The sequence below is a fragment of the Capsicum annuum genome, chromosome 12, assembly GCF_002878395.1.
Source record: "Capsicum annuum cultivar UCD-10X-F1 chromosome 12, UCD10Xv1.1, whole genome shotgun sequence".
In the NCBI taxonomy this organism is placed as follows: domain Eukaryota; kingdom Viridiplantae; phylum Streptophyta; class Magnoliopsida; order Solanales; family Solanaceae; genus Capsicum; species Capsicum annuum.
Genome location: NC_061122.1, coordinates 186,728,426 through 186,744,492, shown reverse-complemented (window position 1 = coordinate 186,744,492; position 16,067 = coordinate 186,728,426). Strand labels below are relative to the sequence as shown.

Genomic DNA, 16,067 nt, shown 5'->3' with positions numbered 1-16,067 from the left:
GTAAAAATTGAAGCAACTAGATGAATTCATGCTTTTAAAGATAAACTTACCACAAGATGAATAGAAACTAGAGATTCTCAAATTAAATCACAAAGGAAACCCCAAAATAATGAATATAATATCTTCAAAGTAATTGCTTTTTCAAGCCAAAAGTAGAGAGAGAAAATATCAAAGTATATTGCTCAAAACTCAATGTGCCGACTCCAAAGAAAACCCTAAACAAGGCTTTAAATAGTTCACCCTAATTATGGAAACAAAATAATAGAATTCAAAAATCCCTTGAATTAGGTGACGATATTTATGATAGACTATTAGGAGGCTGACTACTTATCACAAATGTCGTCATCTTCCTCTTTGCTTTGAACACTTGCTGCCTAACGCTGACGACAAACGGTGATACCCTATCAGCTCCTTGACAACTTATCACAAATGTCGTCAAGCCTTTTCCTCAGCTCTCATGTTCTGCCTTAGGCTGACGGCATTCTTGACGGCTTATCATCTCCTTGACGACTTATCACAAAATATCGTCACAGCTTTCAACTTAGGCCAATTCTCTATCTTCGGTTGGCGATGAAGCTGATAGCTTATCACATGGCTGACGACTTATCACAAATTTTGTGAGCCACAGTTTACCTCTATTTACTTCAGATTTTAGCTCATTTTCTTCCATTCTTGTTGGCTCTCTAACATAATAGCTTCTTCTGTTAAATCAAACATAAAACAATCAAAAATGACAAAAGTTTCTTAAGACTTCGCAATTATTCTTAGTTAAAAGCCTCAAATGTGTTAGCATTAGCTCACACATCAGTTGTAGGGTACTTCTCGTACCTTAGGGTATGAGTTATGCATGTGTAATCGTATGTTGGACAGTTTAGAGGTTCATGGTAAAGCCTAGGGTATGAGATAGGGTACCACTCATACCCTGGGGTACGGTTGTGTAAGGTGAGTCGTACCCTCCTAGGTTTAATTTCCAGTTTTTAAGCTGAGTATATTTTAGACATTTCCCACCCCCAAAACCTTATGAACCACGACTTATAACATTTTTTGGCCGTTCATTCTTCACTTGGACAAGATCAAAACATTCTAAAATACTCTCTAAAACTTCTCTAACAAGATTGGGGCTAGGGTTTATCAAGGAGACTATCTAAGGGCTTGACGACCAAGAATCTCTCTATGAATCTTTGTGTATAAGGAATGTGACTCTTCCCTCATTGTTATTTCTCAAATATAATGTGATTTAAACATTCATTTTGATTCTTGAATTGTGGTTTTTGAAGCAAATATTGAGGGTTTTGATGCATAGTGATGAGTATTGTCTACTCTCGTTTAAAGTTGTGTTTATACTTGTTTTTGGCGATGGTTTGCACATGTGGCTGTTTGTTGATTGTGTTTTAACAAATGGGTCATGAGTAACCCTAAGCTTGATGATTTCTACTTTGATTTTGGTCTTGGTAAAGATATGCCCTCAAGGTGTTTGTGAAAATGTTTAACAGAAATAACTAGTCATATGTTAATAGTGTTTTGAACTGCGCAATGGCCTAATAAGTATGAATGGATGGTAAATGGTATTGTAAAGGCCTTGTTAGCCATGTAATGAGTTAATTGGTGACTATGGTGGCTTGCTTGGTTAAAAGGGTTAGAGTCCCTAAGCATGAAATTGATTTGTATATAAATTAGAGCTTGGTGTAAGAATGCTAATGAAGAATGAATGGTTTGGTAAAAGTCTCGATGACCACAATTTGACTTGAATAGAGATTGAAACTAAGGCATTGGACGATTAAAGTGATTGATTGATAAATGGTTCATAAAGACCTTGTGGTCATGTATGGTGTTGAATTGTAGCATTGATGGATTGAATTAGCTAAGTGGGTTAAAGTCCTTAAATGTTGAACTGAGTGGATGTGAATACATGGACAAAGAGTTTGAGTCCCAATGTCGACTAGTAATGGACATAACGGCTTGTAGTTAGAGTCCACTTGCTTAGTAAAATGGCTTGTGGTTAGAGTCCACTTGTCTAATAAAATGGCTTGTGGTTAGAGTCCACTTGTCTAGTAAAACGACTTGTGGTTAGAGTCCATTTGCTCAATAAGACGGCTTGAGGTTAGAGTCCTCTTGCTTGATATAATCGGAAAGTTCAAACTTCCTACCCTACGCGACTGGGAGGTTAGAGTCCTCCACTTCATGTTTCAAAGTAGAGTAAGGTAGAGTAATTATTTTTAATAGACCCTCGGCTCAAAAGAGAAGTTTTCAAAGTAGAATGGTTATGTTACCTGATCATTGTTACAGTAGTATCATTCATGATGGAGACTAAATTCTAACTTTCACTGATTAGCTTTACTGCTAACTTGTTGCGTCTAATATTTCTTTTATCTATTTATTTATTGCTCTCATTTGTTTTTCCAGAAAGCTTGACTGTTATCTTTCGCCCCTACATTGTCTTTTTGGAAAGATGATACAAAGACAACAAATAATATACATGATGCCCGATGGTTTAAAAAAGGTACGGGCACGACCAAGAACAATTTATTGCTACTATTCTACATCCACTATATAATACATTACTTCTTCTTCAATAGGTATTTTGTCAACCACAAATCACACAATTACAACGATAATTAAGAAATCCAAGTTAGCTACTACCAACATACTAACTGGTTGTGTTACTGATTCTTCTTTTGCAATGCCAATTTCTTTAAATATGTAAATACATGCATAACTTGCATAGACGGTGAAATCATGAACGTAATGTATATATAATGCCTGTATATTTAATGTATAAATAATATGTGTGTATATTTTAGTAATCTTCTACCATGAAATGTTCTTCAACAAGTAAAATATGTAGATAATGTGGATATAATGTGTCTGTGTGATATCCTTTTTTTTTGGAAAGAAAATTTGATGGCTAATCAGATAAAAGAAGAAACTTAACATGTTAAAATAGAATATAATTTACTTTGATTGATGGTTATTTAGCAGGAGAACTTTGATTGGAACACTATATGTCGTTTTAACTATTTAAACCTGCAGTTATTGACGGAGGATTTACACTAAGGGAATTCAAAATATGAACGAAGTTAATTTTTGAGTACTATTTGAATTAGAATTCATAAAGAATTATGGATGAAATGGGACTAGGGCTTGTGAAGTTTATACAAAATTCCTTTAGTTTGCAGGGAACGAACTACTGGTATCTGTTTGTGTATATGCCACAAAAAATGACCCAGCAGAGGAAAGCCACAAAGGCCATCGATTAGCTGAATCAAGCGCTGCACCTATGTAAAAAGCGGGAACTGATGATGTTTGTTTCCATTTCCCCACAATAATAACACTGAGAACCTCACTCCGTCTTCCTCAATTTCCTATTATTGTAACTAGAAAACTGTTGTTGTGTTACTTCTAAGCGTTGTATGTAAAATGATAAGTCAAAACAAAAACTTATCACATTGAGAACACCATTAGGTATAATGATGGTGCGTTTCACTTCAGAAGAATTCCATGGCATTGGCTTATCTAAGTAACTATCTACTATAAGGTATCATTATTCTTTATTTGTCTGATTACATTGTCTCAAGTAGTTACGAACTTTGTTTTTGTACTGCAGCACGTGACTGATTTGTCTGGAAGGAAAATATGGTTCGTATTACTGGTAAGGACTTACAGAATAGGAGCTTTAATTTGAATGTCTTGGTACTTGGCTTGGTATTTTTTGAGGAGCTGATAAAATAAGAGCTCAAATTTGACATAACCTAGATTTTATATACTTTATATTCATTAAGAGTGAAGGCACTCGTTGTAAGCTCTATTTTGACAACAAAAAACCATCTGAGTGACATCTTTGTCATGTATTTTCTTATATTATTTGATGCTTACCTTAATTCTATCCGTGCTAGGCATGGCAGAAAGTCAGTTTTTGTGTTTCAATGGGCAATGGGAGTTAGGCTGCTTTTGTTTCACTTATAATTCCTGTCGCATATTGAGGATTGAGAATTGTTTAATGTCAAAACAGTCCTCTGTAATTCTTCGAATTGACATAGTACTAATTGTCTAACCTATTTTGAGCAACAACATCAAGTGGAACAACTGGATCAGCCCCGGAGTTTGAAGGATGCAGACACCTGTGGTTAAACTCTTGGGCTAATCTATGATCCATCATAGGATCTTTCCGGTGAGTAGATAAAGTCTATCGGAAAAGGAAGAACAATCTGATATTCCAATAGAATGTGCAGCCGAAAGTATTACCATTTTATCAAAAGAAAGTCCTTTTTTGCGAAATTTTCCTCAAGTTCTCTAGCATTTAAAGTGAATGCAGGAAGGTGTGCAGTTGGTTTATCTTTAACGGATACTCTTCTGTCGCTCTTCATCATCTTGTATATCTATGTTACAAGAAGAATGGATTTGAGTAGATGAAGAAGTTGCTAATCAGTGGAGTGATTGTTATGGTTGCTTAACTAATTGGTAATTAAGAAAATAGACTTGCTAATATAATCACTTGTAAGATTATGATTATATTGGGTATGTTGTTATCCTTAAAATAATTGAGCTGAACCCACTTAAATATCCTACCTTTTTTTTGTTTCTCTTTTTTTAAAAAGTCAATGTTTAAGCATGGATGTGATTGTGACAAGCATCTGACTGTAAGACATTCAATATTTAAATTAAAAAGTCATTTGCAAAAAATACAGATGCAGCCTCTGAAAAATTATTTGTTTTATCATTTATGAAAAACGAGAATGTTACAGACACACAATGGTCATCCGCTCCAATAGCCATTGTAGGAAGCAACAGGAGAAGATTGAAGATTTTTCCACAAAGGAAAAAGATAATCAAGACATAACAAGCAAAGGAACTTCTTCTCATCACATCCATGAGCCGGAGATGCGAACTACCCTTCCGAAAAAGCTAACAAAAGGTATTTTCAATTTCTGCTTCAATCATATATTGTTTGTTTTTGTCAAAATTTCCAGGCTACTATTTCTTGATAAAAATTTAGATAGGATCCCGTTATGAGTAGATGAAGATTGAATCTTTTCTATTTTATGTATTTATGTTAGTTTCAGCACTTCATTTAGTACCGGCAGTTCTAATCATTCACCCATTTTATGTGATTCTACGAGTTTGAACACTTTAGCTTTGGCCAATGGTATTTTCATTCCCTTTCTCTCAGATGGTAATGAAAATCGCATAAGTGCTAGAGCGAGAGAAAACAGGAATACAAACCAGGTCTATAGTGGTGGCAGTTGTTGGAATGAGCTTAGTCGGGGTAAGATTTCTTTATTCTTATTTTTTTATTCTTCATTCTACGGGATCTAAAATGATAGAGCCTACGAATTAGTTAAAGAGCAAGAAGATGACACAAGAAGAAATGAGAATGGGAGTGTTATAACAACAGGATCTTCAGTTGGCATTTCAATGATGGAATTTCTTGGCCAAAATTTCAGCCTTTTAAGCTTGGTGGGAAACATAAATTATATAAGTTTTCGGTGACTGATTTAGGATTTTTACTAACACGGTTCGAAAAAAATAATAGTACTTGAAGTTTGAATTTAAAACCTCAAAGTGAATTTTGAACTCATTGAGCCAACCTCTAGCCTTGTGTCTAGAGGATTTAAAATCTATGTGCATAAATAAATAAATGCTTTATACTATATACAATGTAATTTTTTGCTGAGGCCACCCCTTGTAGATCCACACCAATTAATTGATAAAAAGTCATTTGTGACCTGTTTTTACGTGTAAAGGTTCTGCATTTCCAGCTTTAAGTAATGCAAAATTTGGAAGTAAATATGGCAGACTGTGAAAAAGAGGTAGTTGGGTTGTATGCTGACCTTAGATTTTGTGGTATTCTGATTTTATTAGAGAATTTTTGCATGAACTAATCAAAGAAATGGTTAACTCTTATCTTAATTGTTACCTTATTTTCACTGTCCAATGGTATTTGTCGTTTAGTACCGCTGATTGAAGATGTATCTTATGGGCAATGAGGCACAAATCTTAGTGTGTTGCCAACACTGAAGTGCAACCAAGTGTGGGCAAGTGCCTACCCTGAGCTTCAGCACTTAATTGGGGTCATTTGTTGTTGCAATGTAACAATAGCTGCTTGGGATCTGCATTAATTGTTTTTTCATTTCTTTCTTGTTTTTATATGTATATTTTCACATTTCAGATCTTCAAATTAGGATTGGATCATAAAATTTATGTTTTAAATGTTGAACTCATCGTCTATGCACCTACTTAATGATTTATTTTAGATTTTTTCATTGAAATATACCTATTTTTTAAATAATTCAATTATTTGTTGTAGACAAGAGAAAGTTTTTTGCTTCAACGTATTAAGGTTTACTTTTCTTTCTGCCTTCGATGTCTTTTATTTATAATTTGAAACTTTACAAAAGTTTTCCTTCCTCATTTTACACGTTTTTAAAACTTTACAAAAAACTCTTCAAAAATTATCTACCTAACCTAATTTACTATACTTTACAAAAGTCTTCTAAAAAGACAAAAATCATAAATACTTCTAGCTTTGTACCACTATCTTTTGCCTCATGCAATTATATATGATAACTCGCTTCCTTGCATCAAGGAGCGTCCTCCCCCACCCCCACCCCCACCCCCACCCCCTCCACCTTTAAGCCACCTACTTGGAAAGTTCTCATTTTTCTGTTTGTCTTTTTATGTTGACAGATGGATAACTTCTACATAGACAAGTTTTAGTAAACTCTATTACAAAGGAGTTTTAATTTCCTTGGAGCCCAATTTTAATTATTATTTGCATTACTGATTGTTACTGATGTTTGGTTGTGCCGGCTGGTCTGGCTTTGAATATTCATGAACACACAGTTACGGATGATCCTGGTAATTCTGTTTTATCATTGTTCTAAATTTCTTGTCTCCAAACGTTATATTTGTGCCTTGTACTTACTAGTTACACACTTTCATACACATATATATGTGTATATATAAGCACGAACATTTCAACCAACTACGATTTAATCATTTTTTAATCACATAACCCTATGAATACTAATCCTACATCTTCTCTAACTTTTGTAATAGGTCTCATTCTTATCATCAACAATCAAAATAACCGACTACATGACGCATCACACTTTCTTATCATGTGAAAAAAAATTGTACATAGCTATGTTGTAAAACTTCGCTCCTTAACGAATACCGTCAAATAGTTGTTATATAAAAAATTATTCTTTTAGGTCAATGTACATTTATATTTACATTTCGTGTCTTATAGTGCATCTTATCGGTGTCAAATTTTGTTGCTCAAAATGTCTATAGTGTTGGGCCTATAGTGTTGGGCCGTATTGACACGGGTCATGCACCTCTATGTATATAATTCTCAATGAATTTAACTTTTATATACGGATAAGAAACGTAATAAAATGATTAACAATCCAATCATTTAAAAGAATATAAACAATTTTCCATATTTTGTTAAACAGGAATATGCATAATATATAAGGAATAGTTGTTAATTTTTTATGGATTTGGCTTTTCTCCATATCTGCAAGTGCACATTTAGAAGAGTTAACACTTCTCATATTTAAAATTTAAAGGTTTAGTTTAATTTACTTTAACAAGCCCCTTAACCATATTAAAAGAACAAGTTAGGAAAAAGATTCACCAATTTTGGTAAGAAAAATTTCACCTTCCACTAATTTGATCCCTCATTAATATTATTACTTTAATTATACTTTTTTGTATTATGATTTTGATATGGTTTATTTGATTGTAATTTTATTTAAAATTAAATTAAATCGTGAATAACCGTAGTAAAAAAAATACGTAGAAGACACTACAAAAAAGACAAAAATAACGCAATAGAATTATCTGAAGAAATCTAATATTTAAAACAAAATTAGATTATAATTTCTGAATTACTTTAATAAATAACATTAAATTTTTTTAATTTATTTTTTGGATGAAATCTTGTAAATTACCTTTGAAAGGACAAAATTTGAGAAGTTAACTTTTAAGTAAAAAAAAAAAATCAGTTTTTGATGAATAAAATTATGTCAAAAATTTTAAAAAATGTGGAGAGGAAAAAGATATTGCATAGTAGATAGTAGTATAAATAAAAGATTTTTAAAAATGTCTCTTTTTCTTTTTAATTATTTTGCTGCTTCTTTAATCATGCATTTTTTAAAACTCCATTATACCTTTATATTTGATTTTATTCTGTCACATAAAGAAGTAGAGAAAATGGAGTTGTATCATGAAAATTATGATATTAATGAGTAGCGAAAATTAGCGGATATCAAGCTTAGAGCTTTTTTCATTACTTATTTTTTTTTGACTATGATTAATTAGAGGCTTATTAAAGTAAATTAATCTAAATAGATTTTAAATATCACAAGTATCACTTATCTAAATGTGCACTAGAGGAGATGTACTGTAGAGGAGCCAAATTCATTCTTATGATTGTGAATAAAAGACTTTCATAGTCTTTTTTTTTTTTTTTTCCAAAATAAACTAATTTGTTTTAAAAAAAAAAAATTAATCAAAGGGAGTTAAAGTTTTGCTATTTCCTAAACTTAAAAGTCAAAAGTTTATATTGGATAAATAATAGTTATAACTATCATTAATTATGCAAGGACGCATTTAATTGATTTTATAAAGTGGATTCCACCATATCAAATTACTTCACCTTCTTCTTTTTCTCCTCAACTAACTGTTTTTGTTTCCCTTGTTTTTAGCTCATTCGTTTTCATTTGTTTTTATCAAATTGTAAGGCTAACTTTATTATATAAAAAATAATAATTCATTAAGATGTTTTTTATTTAGTTATCTAATTTTAAATTTATAATATAATCATTTTATTTATTATGTACACTTCATCCAATTATAAAATTTATAGTTTTATTATTATTATTATTATTATTATTTTAATTTATTTTACATAAAAGTCATTCAAATTTAAAAAATTGTAACATAAAAGTAATTTTTTCTTAATTTTTTGTCACTTAAAAGTCATTCAACTTTGATCAAGTTAATTAAAAAGTAAATCTCATCTGAATTTTTATATATCATATAGAAAATATTACAGGGGTCCAAAATAAATTAATTACTTTCAGGATGATATTAGAAGCATCTTTAATATTTTACTTTTTAACACATAACTCGTTGGGAGTATACAATATTATATTTGCTTTCCTTATTTTGATTTTTTTATAATAATTTTAATCTAATATTAGTAATATTGAAGAAAATATAATTTGACTATTTTTTGCATTAGTAAATTTTGTAACACCTTTTGAAAAAATAAATAAAATAATTTATACTAAATTTTAAAGATAGGATACTTTTATGTCACAAAATAGAAAAGTATTTTTTGTATATCAATTTTTAAAGTTAAATGACTTTTATGCTAAAAAAATTGAAACCAATATTTTTGCATGATAAACTAAATGTTAGGTGATCGCCGATAAATTTGACCTATCTTTGATTTCAGTTATTTAATTTTTCAATTCTTCTAATTTTCACCTACAACATGCCTAGTGTAGTTTCACAATTTTCACACACCTCAACTATTTTTTTAAAAATTATGAATAAAAAAGAATTAATTTCTCATCAAAAATATTGATTTAATTTCATAATAATTTTTAAAAAAAGATATAGGAGAAGTAAAAGTGGTAGAGAAAAATTATATATGTGAATCATTAACTACTTGAAAAGTGGAATTAACTCTTATTTTTTTATCAGTAAAAGGATGCTCTCGCATAAGTATAACTTGATATGTCTCTGACGTAATAAAATTACTACAACAATACTAAATCTTTAGGTACAATAAATTACCTCAAGCAACATATTGTAACTAAATGAGTACTTTTTGTTTCAAATTCTAAAAAATTATGGCAATTGTTAAGTTTTTGCTTCAAGTTCCATAACTATTTGTTATGAAGACCATAACTATTTGTTATGGCGAAATGAATTTTGATAGAATTTTGTAGCTAATAATCATTTTTTATCATGAATGAAAATTTGTTGTAGCAACACTCAACTATAAAAAAGGTTACATTTGAGAGCGAGATATTATATCTTGTCTATATAGTGACTAAACAATCTTTATTATAAAATCAAACACCATCGATCTAAGATAATTAGATCTGTCAATCACTTAATTTAATTCGATCTTACCAAATTTTACTAGTACATTTGAAATATAGTTTAGATAAATAAGTGATTAAATATAATTTGATTTGATTCACGCTTAACATGTCTTACTAGCAAATTTGAGATATAATTAGGTAATTATAATGCATTTACTTTCAATTTGCTATTTATAACAATATAAACAAAATTTATCTTGTCTCACTCAAGTTTTACCTTGATCAAGTGTTATGACACTTGTTATTTTATTCAAAGTCTCGAACCTCATCATTTTGAACAATATTTTTATGGTCTACTATTAAATTATTAATTAATAATTATTATAAATGTAGTTATAATTAGCTGAACAAATGATTAATAATTGGATATAGTTATCACAAAAATATATTTATACAATAATTTATATCTAAATAAATAAGTGATTAAATTTAATTATTTTATTAACTAGTTATTGCAAATTTAAACAAATTAACTTTACTAAATTTTATTTTAGACTTGTTTCATCAAAACAATATCATTATCGGTCTAGTGTAATTAGTGTTGTGAATGATGCGATTCAATTTTATAACTTGTAAGTTCAAATGTCATTTTTTTAAAATAAATGATTATATTAAGGCTAAATACATGTACAGATCCCTTAATTATTCTATTTTTTCGTATAGGCACCCCAATTAAGTCATGAACCTATTGAACACTTTACTTCTTCACAAAACATTTCAATTAAATACAATTACTGACATGGAACTGATGTGGCATAGTGCATGCAATACACTCAATTTAGGAGCGTGAAATATTAATTTTTTAGCTTTTTTTTTTTACTTAAATCTCTTTATCTTTTTTTATTTTTGTTAATTCTCTCCTTTCTCATTATCTAATCTACTGAAAGCTTTCATTAATGGACCTATTTCGCCATTTAGTTTCTTCTTTTTTTTTTCAATAATTTTAATCAATCTGAACAACAATGTTGACTATCAAAATTCAAATTTTAACTTGAAGTTAGTATTTCAAAGAAGCTCTTTATTGTCGAAAGAAATCAGTTATGAAGTTTTGACAAGTTTCTTTGAATTTATGTTGTTTTGGAAACTTAAAATTTCGACGATGTTCTTGCTTTTCTGATAGAAACTCAACCTTGATGATGATGTTCATACTTTTCTGTTTAGGGAAGATGTTGTCCATGTTTAATAGACTGTTTGGCTGTCAATTTTTTTTTCTTTGAAAAACGCATTTCAACATCGATTGAATTTCAATCAACCTAAAATTTCAATTTCTTTCTCCTTTCATTGTCGGTGTTCATCCACCCATTTCCGATGTGTTATTCTTTTATTTTTGGTCATGCTATTGAATTTCAATCGTTTCATTCGGCCTATTTCTCATCTTTTAAGTGGTGAAGATTATTCAATTTAAGTTTTGACTACAAGATTGCTTCGGTGAATAGAAGAAGAGGGAGACGATGACCGAAAAAAATAGTGATTTTCAGAAAAGGAAATGGGGGTAGAGCTGGTTGGGAGACGACGGGGAAAGGGAAGGGAAGTGGGTGGGGATGGATAGGTTGCAGTGGGGGTGGGTGGTATTAATTTTTTTTTTCTTTTTATTTAGATTTAACTTTATTAAAAATTTATTTATAATTATTTTAAATTAAAATGCCATGTGTCGTTATTTAATTCGTTACTTTGCCACATCATCAGCGTGTGTATTACACACATTTTGTATTTTTTGCCACATCAGCAAATTGGGCTCAATTAAAACCATTTGTGAAGGAGTAAATGGTTTAATAGGTAACTGACTTAATTGAGGTGCCTATACGGGAAAAGTGAAATAATTCAGGGGCCTGTATATGTATTCCATCTTATATTAACCTCAATTAACTAGTTATAAAGAATTTAAATAAAATTTTAATATGTTTCACTGAAGCTTCATCATGATCAAGTGTTTTTTAAGAATTATCATTTGATCAGAACTGTTTATTATTCGACTCAATTCAAATTTAAAAGATCTTATTTATAAGTTTCAAATATAATTTCAATAAATAAATTATTATATCTAAATATTTTATTAATTAATATACTTAATCTAAAGAAAATTTTACAAATTCTTGCTAATTATATGAAGATAAATACAAATTATTTGTCGTGGATAAAATCACTTACTATACATATAGATCTTGTAAAATAAAATTTTATTTGTAACTACAGTCTGCAACATAATAAAATTTCATAGTAGTAATTACAAATTCTTAGTCATGGACCATATAAAATATGTAAATAAATTTATGTCACACTTATTGTTACAAATGTTACGAAAAAAATATTGTGGTTAGATTATTTAGCAAAATATTTTTTTTACATTTAATCACGACGTATTTTGTTAGTATATTTATCTATAGAAAAATGTAAAATAACAAAATTTTAGGCATGTCAAAACTTGTTATTATTAAAACGCTGAGTGAATTCCCTAAATAATCACTCAAGTTATGAGAATTTCTTTCAAATATCACTTATATTTTATTTAGGACCACAATATTACTCAACTATCACTTTTTTTCTAAAAAATACTAAACACCTCAAAAGTATTCTTCTCTCTTAGTTGGCATGCCATGCCATTACAATCACATTTTTTAAAGGAAAAAAGCTCAAATATACCACTGAACTATCGAAATGGTTCATTTATGTCATCCGTTAAAAGTTGGGCTCATTCATGCCATCTCTGTTATAAAACTAGTCCATCCATACCATTACTTTTTAATGGTGATTTTCTACAAAACTGCTTTGCCACGTGGCCTCTTATTAGAGGTCCACGTCATTTTTTAATTTTTTTTTTTTTTTTTTGATTTTGATCCATTAAGTAGAATTCACCCACACTCAACCTATCACCTTAACTCACTTTAATATTACTCTTAATTTTGACCCTAGATTTAAACATATATATAATCATTTAGTCTTCGAACATAAAATTTACACACTTGAATACTACGTTTAAAATAATATAGGTTAGAATAATTAATAATTTAAAATGAAAATTGAATAAATTGTGATTAAAAAATAATTTATTTTGACTCTCGAAATTCGAACATTATCACATAATTTAGGACGAAGAGAATACCACAAAAATGAAGGACCACAACTTTTAATTAGGAAGACTACCTAAAAATTCCTTCTAAATTTGGATTATAAGTTTTATAATTGAATTATTGGTAATCTTAATTATTTCGTGAATTTGACTATTTGGTAGCCTTTATACTCTTTAACGTGGACGAGACGTAGAACATAACTTTTTTCTGCGTGGGTGGATTCTATAATATACACATTAAAGATCCATTAATATACCTATAAATAGTGTCTACGTGAGTTGGTACCAAACAACACTAAAAATATGTGGACTGAAAATACCCTACGTACCTGGATGGTGGTCTTTTATTTATTTTATATTTTTTTAAACTCTAACACGCCTGAAAATAAATTATGCTCTACGTCTCGTCCACGTTAAAGAGTATAAAGGCTACCAAATAGCTAAGTCCACAAAACAATTAAGACTACCAATAATTCAATTATACAACTTATAATCCAATTTTAGAAGGAATTTTTAGGTATTCTTCCTAATTAAAAGTTGTGGTCCTTCATGTATGTGGTATTCTCTTCGTCTTAAATTATGTGATGATGTTCAGATTTCAAGAGTCAAAATAAATTATTTTTTAATCACAATTTATTCATTTGTCATTTTAAATTATTAATTATTCTAACCTATATTATTTTACACGTAGTATTCAAGTGTGTAAATTTCATGTTCGAAGACTAAATGATTTACATATGTTTAAATCTAGGGTCAAAATTAAGAGTAATATTAAAGTGGGTTAAGTTGATAGGTTGGGTGTGAGTGAATTCTTCTTAATGGATCAAAACTAAAAAAAAAATTAAAAAAAAATGACGTGGACCTCTAATAAGAGGTCATGTGGCAAAGCAGTTTTTTAGAAAACCACCGTTAAAAAGTAATGGCATGGATAGACCAGTTTTATACCGGCGATGACATGAATGAGCCCAACTTTTAACGGATGGCATAAATGAGTCATTTCTGATAGTTCAGTGACATATTTGAGCCTTTTTCCCCTTTTAAATAATAAATCATTTAATTCATCAAACTAATTTACTCAAAATTATAGCTTTATTCTTTTTTTTTTATTTGAAAAAAATTCTTTAGTTTAATTTTTCTGTTTAGGAATTCTTTACCAAAATTTAATCTTTACCATATTATTTTACATGCAAATTAAAATCTCTAGATAACTTATTTACTTTAGTGATATTATTTTCTTTAGAAAACAACTGATTTTTGTAGACAATTATATATAAAAACCTGAATGATCATCTTGAAAAATAGTATGAGAATTTCTTCTTAATAAATTAATATATTTTTATTAAAAAAAATATTATTTTGGTTAAATGAGTTTGCTGAGTTAATATGTTTATTATTTTGTTAAAAATGATAATTTACTGGTATGACATGCTAATTAGAAGAGGATGAAACTTTTGAGGTATTTAGTGATTTTTTGAGAAAAATATTAATAATTGAGTGACATTATTGTCTTAGCAAAAACAAAAATTGATTTTTGTAAGTGACTCCTGAAACATTGATAACAATACAAGAAAATAACTTTAGAAAAAAACTGAAACTGTAAGTAATGATAAAAGATTTCTAAGCGTGAAAAATTCTTCTTAATAAATTAATATATTTCTTTTAAAAAAAAGAATAAGAATATAATTTTGATTAAATAAGTTTGATGATTTAAATAGGTCTATTATTAAAAAAATAATTTAATAACATGGCCTGCCAATTAAAGGAGAAAGAGATGTGTGGATTTTTTTTATTTTTTTTTTTTACGATAATAACGATAGTTGAGTCATATTATTATCTCTAAAAAGATTAAAATAATTTTTGTAGCGAATTCAAAAAATATGATGACCATTCAAAAAAATAACCTTTGAAAAAATATATGTCAAGTTTTAGTACCGATAAAGTTTTTCTAAGTATAAAAGTTTCTCTTTAATAAACTAATGCATTTTAAAAAAAAATAGAATTATAGTTTGATTAAATGAGTTTGATGAGTTAAATAGGTTTAGTATTTTTTTAAAAAAAAAAAGTTTTAATGACATGACATGTCAACTAAGAGAGTAGAATACTTTTGAGGTGTTAAGTATTTTTTGAGAAAAAAAGTGATAGTTGAGTGATATTGTGATTCTAAATGAAACATGAGTAATCTTTGAAGGAAATTTTCAAAACTTGGGTGACTATTTAGGGAATTCACTTTTAAAACTCTATTTTTCATACACTAATTTTCATATTCATTAAAAAAAAAAATCATAAAATCGAACTAGATAAAAAATAAATAAAACAACTTAACTAAATTTCTCAAAATACATACAAAGTACAAACTATACATAATCAAAAGTTGAACTAAAATTAAACAACTTCAAACGTAAAAAAAAAAAAAAAAAAAAAAAAAAAAAAAAAAAAAAAAAAAAAAAACTAACAATTAATAAATAAATTTGTACTAATTAATTTTTGTTTTCTTAATTACATACTAGAACATTTGACAAATATTTAATTATGTAATTGCCAATTAAAAAATTAAAATAGAATACATAAATTGTCCATTCTCATGTATTGAGATAGTTTTCAACGTATTGAAAAATGGTTATTAAATAATGTTAGAAATTTAAATTTAGGATGAAAAGGATAAAAATATGTAAAAACTAACTAATTTATAGTGTGAATAGAATTTTTTACTATTGTGGCCAAATTTATGCTAAATTTTTGTGGCCAAAACTATTTTTCCCATAATAATCACTTTCAAAAGGGAAGATATTCAATGTAAGGGATTAAAGATCTCGAAAAGATTGCCTGCATTAACATTGGGAATCATTTTCTTTATTTCCATTATTAACCTGGGAAAC

At 28.8% G+C, this 16,067-nt stretch overlaps 1 protein-coding gene across 4 annotated transcripts in view; it reads left to right on the top strand.

Moving 5' to 3' along the window:
• The first annotated feature begins 4,339 nt into the window (after positions 1-4,339).
• LOC124889408 overlaps positions 4,340-16,067 on the top strand; it is a 19,275-nt gene continuing 7,547 nt past the window's right edge. The window contains exons 1-3 of one of the 4 annotated variants that reach the window (XM_047401085.1): positions 4,595-4,912; positions 5,168-5,263; positions 7,057-7,300. In XM_047401085.1, coding sequence (XP_047257041.1) covers positions 4,750-4,912; positions 5,168-5,263; positions 7,057-7,124 — 327 coding nt within the window. In that variant the 5' untranslated portion in view covers positions 4,595-4,749 and the 3' untranslated portion in view covers positions 7,125-7,300. The other 3 variants (XM_047401086.1, XM_047401087.1, XM_047401084.1) reach the window with 3 other exon arrangements.